Below are 9079 nucleotides of genomic sequence, written 5' to 3' on the forward strand. Positions count from 1 at the left end.
AAATGATGAAAGGTAAAGTTGACCTAGGCGGAATTTGAACTCAGAACATAAGGACAGATTAAATACTCCTGAGCGTTTTGCCTGGCATGTTAATGATTCTACCAACTCACTGCCTTTTTGATAATAATAATAATAATCCATTCTATTATAGGCACAAAGTCTGAAATTTTGGGACAGGGGCAAGCCGATTTGATCGACTACAGTATGTAACTGGTACTTAATTTATCAACCCCGAAAGGATGAAAGGCAAAGTTGACCTCAGCGTTAAGGGTACACGTGTCTGTGGAGTGCTCAGCCACTTACACGTTAATTTCACGAGCAGGCTGTTCCGTTGATCGGATCAACAGGAACCCTCGACGTCGTAAGTGACGGAGTACCACGATATATTTACGACTAATAATGTTGAAACAGCTTTATAAAACGATGAGAACATCTGATACAAAGATATCAGTCAGTAGAACCATCTATCGGATAACTGAGGAAAATATATCACATGCAAGGGGGAACAACTCGCATTTACTTGTCAAGCTTGGCTCTGGAAGTGAATCGGATTTCTGCAATCCACGCTTTTCTGAGGATGGCCGAAAAGAAACTGTGAAAAGGAAAGAACTAAAGCGTACTTCTTCACAGCAGTACACTTGTACAGCAAGAGCGTTAAAATAGATCATACTGTCCCGTGTATATAATATAATGTTTATAGGGTTAAAATGAAGAAAAGTAAAGAACACGATTTTATTTTAACTGATACAGGAACAAGTTATTACAATTCTAAAGCGGAACATGTTTAATCATTTTCACATCTCTTATACTAATTAACCAACTTAAAATTGATATTGCACAGTATTGTCGGAATTTTCGAAGCCGAGTAAGAGGCCCGGTACTGTATACATATGTGGATATTTTTATAAGGGACACCGACTCGGAGTTTATATATGAGAGAGTTAAGTTGATAATGATTTTCTTTAAAGATGCAACAATACTTGTAAAAATTAGACCAATGTGACGATATTTAGAGTATTGTATCACTGTAACCATTGTATAGACTAGACTATCGAATGTTGTTATAGAAGAGTCTCCTGTCATAAACGAAAGGTGAGTGTTGAGTAATTTCTTACTGAACAACCAGCGCACATGATTTGTTTCTAGCGAACAAATGTTTGTACTTTTTATTAGCTCACTCCCTCGACCAAATCGGCATTTCCTTTACAGGTGCAAAGTGTGCCACATGCCAGATATGGAGGTGATCGAAGACCCAACGTCAAATAAATTGTTTTGCTATAGAAATGAAGTGTTTCGAGCAACAAGTCTGGTGTATAAGCATTGTTTAAGCTTTGGAATGATGTCACCCTATCTGCTTAGGAGGTCTGATGAATACCCTCCCTGGACAGAAACAGCAATCTGTGGCGGAGTTACCCCTTTACAGCCGAACGGATTGAAGCAACGTGGGCACTATCATGCTATTAGCTGTCAGAAGTGACCGCAACGTGAAATGAAATGTTTTGCTCAACAGCACTACGAATTGCCCTGTAAGGGAATCGAAAACACGATTTTCCGATCGTGGGTATAACTTTCTAACCACTAGACTACGCAGTTTCACTGATTGTACATATGAATGTGACAGATTAAAAAGAAGCTGCTCTAGCTGAAATCGATTGGTAAACGTTCACTTTTAATCGCCAGATTTCGGCTTTAGTCAGCTATAAATGTAGGCAAGAAGGCAGCGAGCTGGCAGAGTGGTTAGCACGTCGGGCGAAATGCTCAGCGGTATTTCATCTTCCGTTACGTTCTGAGTTCAATTTCCGCCGAGGTCGACTTTGCCTTTCATCCTTTCGGGGTCGATAAATTAAGTACCAGTTACGCACTGGGATCGGTGTAGTCGACTTAATCCCTTTGTCTGTCCTTGTTTGTCCCCTCTATGTTTAGTCCTTTGTGGGTAATAAATAAATAAGTAAATGTAGGCAGGCGTCCTATATAATTAATAGGAATGCTTAAAGTTAGTTCTTCTGAATGGAGTGCAAGCCGGTCACTAACGAAATGGGAAGTAACATTCTGAGCTAAGACAGTTCCCGGAGTTTGTAAATATGTGGTTGTGAGTGTTTATTGAGCGAAAACACCTAAAGCTCCACGAGGCTCCGGTAGGGGATGGTGGTGAACCCTGCTGTACTCTTTCACCACAATTTTCTCTCACTCTTACTTCCTGTTTCTGTTGTGCCTGTAATTCAAAGGGGCCAGCCTTGTCATGCTGAATATTCCCGAGAACTACGTTAAGGGTACACGTGTCTGTGGAGTGCTCAGCCACTTGCACGTTAATTTCACGAGCAGGCTGTTCCATTGATCGGATCAACTGGAACCCTCGACATCGTAAGCGACGGAGTGCCAACACATATTATCAGCGTGTGTGGATGTGTGGGTGCGCAGGCGTGCATGTATCTATGTATGTGTGAGTACATGTGTGTGTGTCACCCGTCACCGCTTGACAACCGGCTTTAGTTTATGTACCCTTAATCAAGCTGTACAGCAAAAAGAAAAGAAAAAAAGACCAATATAATAAGTCCCAAGCTTTAAAAAATATAAGTCCTTGGGTTGATTTGTTTCTCAAAGCCCGTTAAACGTTCCCAGTCTAATGACTGACAGTAGGAAAAGATAAAAGATTCCATGTTTGCATACTGTATACTTCAGCTTCAGAATTTGTTGATATTTCGATTCTATGATGAATATATGCAGCAATGAAAATTGATCCAACAGTAATGTGTATACTGTTTCTCTGTTATTTCAGAAAACCAGATGAGACTGGAATTAAAGAATTTTGTTTACCTTGGATGCATCAACGATATTTGATATCTATTAAATAACGAATGTGTATTTATACAGAACACATACAACCCTGCTTACGTAAGTTAATGGGATAATCGCTGTGAAATATTTCTGTGATTGCTTAGCCTTTACTAGTAACGTTAAGAAGTGTACAAGATTATTTTATTTTTTCTTCGAACTTTTGATGACAAAACTATTTGCAACAGTTTCAGACCAAAGTCCATAGAACTATGGCAGAAGAAAGGCTTTGTATGGAATGAACTCAAAAGGAAAAACATTTAGTGCGGGTATAGCTGTGTAGTTAAAAAGCTTGCTCTGCAACTATGTAATTTCAGGTTCAGTCCCACTGCACAGCACCTTGGGCAAGTCACTTCTACTATAGCTCTGGGTCCACAGTATCTTGTGATTAAACTTGGCAGATGAAAGCTGAGTAGAAGTCTGAAATATTGATATCTATATATGTGTGTCTTTATGTCTATATTTATTTCCCAGGGCTTGATAACTGTTGTTGGCCTGTTTCTTAAATGTAAATTTCCATTGTGGCAAAAGAAATTGATAGAATGAGTACTGGGGTCAGTCTGTTTCATAAAAACTGTGCAAAGCAGTGTCCCAGCATGGCCACACTCCAGTGACTGAAACAACTTAACAATAAAAGTGAAAGAGACTGCGGTTAGAGAAGGAAAGTTATAGGAAATTGTGTGAGAACAACATTAATGTAAAACACCATTTAAAATGACGGATTTTACTGGTGAGATGTCTGAAGATATAGAAAATGCATCAGACCAGTGATATCTGTGGAAAGTCCTTTTCCCAAAAAGGTCAGCTCAGAGTTCACAAACGTATTCATGCAGGAGAGAAACTATACCACTGTATTATATGTGGTAAATCGTTCTCTGAAAGATGTAAATTAACCAGACACAAACGAATTCATACAGGAGAGAAACCATATCAGTGTGACATCTGTGGTAAATCATTCTATTGCAAAAATAGCCTAACTACTCACAAATACATTCATACAGGAGAGAAACCATTTCCCTGTGACATTTGTGGTACATCATTCTCTCAAAGAGGACACTTAACTACTCACAAACGCATCCATACTGGAGAGAAACCATATGATTGTGATGTTTGTGGTAAGTCATTCTCTCAAAATGGTGATTTAACTAAACACAAACGTATTCATGCAGTTGAGAAGCCATATAACTGTACTATCTGTAGTAAGTCATTCTCTCAAAATGATCAGCTAACAGCACACAAGCGCATTCATACAGGTGAGAGGCCATGTAACTGTGATGTTTGTGGTAAATCATTCTCTCAGACTCATCACCTAACCAAACACAAGCGCATTCATACAGGGGAGAGGCCATATATTTGTGATATCTGTGGTAAATCATTCTCTCAAAATGATCACCTAACCAAGCACAAACGCATTCATACAGGAGAGAAACCATATAACTGTGATGTCTGTGGTAAATCTTTCTCTCAAAGCCCTCATCTAACCAAACACAAACGCATTCATACAGGAGAGAAGCCATATAACTGTGATGTCTGTGGTAAATCATTCACTCAAAATCATGATTTAACTAAACACAAGCGCATTCATACAGGAGAGAAGCCATATAATTGTGATATCTGCAACAAATCATTCTCTCATACAGCCAGCTTAACCACACATAGACGCATTCATACAGGAGAGAAGCCATATCATTGTGATATCTGTGGTAAATCCTTCTCTGTACGAATTAACCTAACCAGACACAAATACATTCACACTGGAGGGAAATCATATCACAAAGCATCTACAAGTCCTAAAGTTTGAACATTGAAGTAGTGCTTGCATAGACATAATTGCACAGTTCTTAGCAAGCTTGCTTGCTATGCTGTCTTGGGTAAACATTTCTGGAATTAATTTGCTTCTGGCTGATGTGAAAAAGGCAAATGAAGAAACACCCAGATAAATTTGTAGCACATAGACATATGCATGTGCTTTGTGAATGTGAACATTAGAGAATCAACAGAATGAAATGTTACCTTCCAGTAGGGAAATTAACCTCCCTGTCCTGCAACTTGTATTGTGTAGTTACTATATTTCATACATTTGACATAGTCCAATGCATAGAGATATATGAATAATAGTAAATAACATATGATGGATGATGTAATAACAGTAATGTAATCCAGAATCACAATAAAAGACATTACATATTATATTGTTTTATCACATGCTCTGAGAAGAAATGGATTCCGTTTTTGACATTGACATAAACTGCTATTGAGTTGTGTACAAATATGCCAACTATATTCTCTTTGCCCTTTGAAAGCCTAGTGTGGTTTCTATGGTGTATGTGTTCCCCCCAGCTGGACGGGACGCCAGTCCATCGCAGCGTTACTCAAGAAACAGGAAGAAAGAGTGAGAGAAAGTTGGGGCGAAAGAGTACAACGGGTCACCACCATCCGCTGCCGGCGCCTCATAGAGCTTAGGTGTTTTCGCTCAATAAACACTCACAATGCCCGGTCTGGGAATCGGAACTGCGAGTTCGCTGCCCTAACCACTGGGCCATTGCGCCTCCACATGCCAACTATATACATATTTATAATCCTCCAAGAATAGGTAGAAGTTATTTTATGCAGTAGAAATTTATACAGGGCCAGCAGACAAAATGTAACTTCTACTCTTAATTTGTTTCTCCATAACTCAGAATTGTACCAAAATGATGCAAGTTTTTCCTGATATTTCAAAAGCGAATATAAGACACTGTGAATAGGATTTGTTGTTGGCAATCTGTCGCTTACGACGTCGAGGGTTCCAGTTGATCCGATCAACGGAACAGCCTGCTCGTGAAATTAACGTCCAAGTGGCTGAGCACTCCACAGACATGTGTACCCTTAACGTAGTTCTCGGGAATATTCAGCGTGATACAGTGTGACAAGGCTGACCCTTTGAATTACAGGCACAACAGAAACAGGAAGTAAGAGTGAGAGAAAGAGTACAGCAGGGTTCACCACCATCCCCTGCCGGAGCCTCGTGGAGCTTTAGGTGTTTTCGCTCAATAAATACTCACAACGCCCGGTCTGGGAATCGAAACCGCGAGTCCGCTGCCCTCCACTGAGAATAGGATACACATGAAAGATTATGTATAAAACCTGAAGATGGTGAAATAATGAGTGAAGGAATCAAACGAGAACCAGCTCAGCATGACATACAGAAGGATTTTATGAGTCCCTCATTAAATCTGAAATCCAAATTTAAACCAAATGTAAAAAATAACAACAACAGCAATTAATTAAAAAAGTATAACCACTTTTATATGACATTAACTAGGAATTCAAATATCAGAGAATTGTACAAATTAGGTACATTTATCCTTGTTCATGAAGGGTGATTTCTTCCCCGCCAAAACCACTGTGTTGAATGAATCAGTAATAAATGAGTAATAGAACATTGATCCCAGAACTGTTTCTTATTTTATTGACCCTGGAGGATTATATATATGTTTTTTTATTGACCCTTGGCAGGATTGGAACCCAGAATATAAATCAGGATGAGATACTACTTAGCATTTTGTTTGACATGCTAAAAGCTCTGACAGTTCACTGCTTTAATAGTTTATTATTATTATTATTATTATTGTTCAGTGGTTTTATTTTTATAACGTGCTTTCACTTCACTACCGAGCGCAGCTCTGTGTGCCTTGGGTATGTGCTGTGGTTTGCTGTGGTGCTCTTATGGTTACTGTATTGAAAGTGTTTTGCGTAGGATGTGTGCAGTGCCCAGTAGTGCAATTTTCTGTATGTTATATATATTTGTAAGTCCTGGTGTTTTTGTTATGTATTTGTCTGAATATTTTTTTATTATACCTAAGGTGCCTACTATGATAGGAATTGTTTCTGTTTTCAGATTCCACATTCGAGTTACCTCTATTTCCAGATCTTTGTATTTTGAAAGTTATTATTATTATTATTATTATTATAACAGTAATAATCTTTTTCTACTAAAGGCACTAGGCCTGAAGTTTTGTGGTGGGGGTGGGGCTAGTTGACTACATCAACCCCAGTGCTCAACTGATACCTATTCCATCAACCCTGAAAGGATGAAAGGCAAAGTTGACCTCAGAGGAATTTGAACTCAGAACGTAAAGCCAGACAAAATGCTGCTAAGCATTTTGTCTGATGTGCTTAGCAGGAGTGAGAGAGTGATAGATACATAGATAGGTATTGTCGTCACCATAGTAACTAACAAGTTTTGGTTGTCCCAACCCAATAGAACACAAACTTCAAAAAATTACTATCGCTAACCACTACACACATTTTTTTTCTCTCCTTGTTTCTTTCTGTAGAAGAGCATAGGCTCGAAACGTTAAAGACTTTTTCACTTCCCGAGCGTTATACTAATACATCTGTTTTGAGAAGCAAAACTCTTTTTCTCTGGTAGGAGAATAAATGCCAAAAGAGCTAGTATTGCTCAAGAATTCCATCTTGCATTACTTAAGTTGCTGCTTTTTGGGTTGATAGCTTGGAAGATATTACTAACCTGGTTGCAGTTCCAATTTTGCTATACTTCCTCCTTGTTTGTGTGGATTCTTCATCGGATTTTTCAGACTCTTGATATTCAATTTCAGTCTCTTCCTAGTGAGACAGTTGCAGGGAAAGTACTTGACCAAACGCAAGCCATTGTAATTAGCCTTCATCAACCTGGAGAAAGCTTTCAACAGAGTTCCCCACTCTGTTATATGGTGGTCTCTAAGGAAGTAGAAGGGTGGCTTGTTAGAGCTGTCCAATCCATGTATAGTGGTGCTGTCAGTAAGGTGAGAGTCGGCCATGAATAGTGATGAATTAAGCGTACAGGTAAGGGATTACCAGGGCTCAGTTGTCAGCCCATTAATATTATATTCCTATTCATTATAATCCTCCAAGCCATGACAAAGGAATTCAAAACTGGGTACCTGTGGGAATTTCTATACTTTGATCACCTTGCTCTTATTGAAAAATCTTTAGCAGAATTGGAGAAGAAATTTCAGGTATAGAAACAAAACCTGGAATCAAAGGGCCTTAAAGTTAACCTAGCTAAGACCAAAGTTGTTAGTAAGAAAGAAGATAAAACTCTCTCCCCATCAGGTAAATGGCCCTGCTCAATATGTAGGAAAGGAGTTGGAAGAAATTCTATTTGCTGCACCCAGTGTAAACTATGGACACATAAGAGATACAGTGGAATCACAGGTAGATTAACGCACCTGTTTCTGTCTTCATTCCTGATCTCTCTCTCAGGCTGGGTAACCTTGTACCTCCTCTGCAGCAAGACACCTGTTTCTGCCTCTGTTTCACTATAACCTTTCATCATCTGACATAAGATCAGCTCCTCAAATTCCCCCTCCCCTCTCAAAAGATTTGTCTTGCAGGTGACTTGGTGACCCTGTCAGTGCAGGTGCCACTTAAAAAGCATCTGGTCCACACTGTAAAGTGGTTGGTATTCAGAAGGGCATCCAGGTGTAAACAAAACCTTTCCAAAACTGACCTTACCTGTGCATGTGCCATGTAAAAAACAATAAGCCCACTCTGCTGAGTTGCTGAAGTCTGGTGCAGGCTTCTGTCAAACCGTCCCACCCATGCCAGCATGGAAGGTGAATGTTAAGTGATGATACTCTTTTACTTGTTTCAGTCATTTGATTGCAGCCATGCTGGAGCACTGCCTTTAGTCAAAGAAATCGACCCCAGGACCTGTTTCTGTCTTCATTCCTGATACCTCTCTCTTTCTCAGGCTGGGTACCCAGTTTTGAATTCCTTTGTCATGGCCTGGAGGATTATAATGAATAGGAATATAATATTAATGGGCTGACAACTGAGCCCTGATAATCCCTTACCTGTATGCTTAATTCACCACTGTATTCATGGCCGACTCTCACCTTACTGACAGCACGACTAAGCCTAGTACTTATTCTATCAGTCTCTTTTGTAGAACCGCTAAGTTACAGGGCCATAAACACACCACCATTGGTTGTCAAGCAATGTTGGGAGAACAAACAGATACACACACACACACATATATATATATATTTATATATATATACATATATACGATGGGCTTCTTTCAGTTTCTGTTTACCAAATCCACTCAAGGCTTTGGTTGACCCGAGGCTATAGTAGAAGACACTTGCCCAAGGTACCACGCAGTGAGAATGAACAGGGAAGTGCAGCATTGATAACAAAAGATTTGTGGAGCAAATGAAGGGCTAATTTTGACTAAGTGACATATCATGCATCTGTTTGG

General features: G+C 39.4%; 1 protein-coding gene across 1 annotated transcript in view; it reads left to right on the forward strand.

Annotated features, from left to right (window-relative positions):
* Positions 1 to 533: 533 nt before the first annotated feature.
* Positions 534 to 9079, forward strand: part of LOC106884138 (zinc finger protein 91) — a 21613-nt gene continuing 13067 nt past the window's right edge. The window contains exons 1-2 of the mRNA XM_052977465.1: positions 534 to 1092; positions 2777 to 4631. Of these exons, the coding sequence (XP_052833425.1) occupies positions 3587 to 4631 (1045 nt within the window). The 5' untranslated portion in view covers positions 534 to 1092; positions 2777 to 3586. The remainder of the gene's footprint in view (positions 1093 to 2776; positions 4632 to 9079) is intronic.

The sequence above is a fragment of the Octopus bimaculoides genome, chromosome 28 (genome assembly GCF_001194135.2).
Source record: "Octopus bimaculoides isolate UCB-OBI-ISO-001 chromosome 28, ASM119413v2, whole genome shotgun sequence".
NCBI classification, from domain to species: Eukaryota; Metazoa; Mollusca; class Cephalopoda; order Octopoda; family Octopodidae; genus Octopus; species Octopus bimaculoides.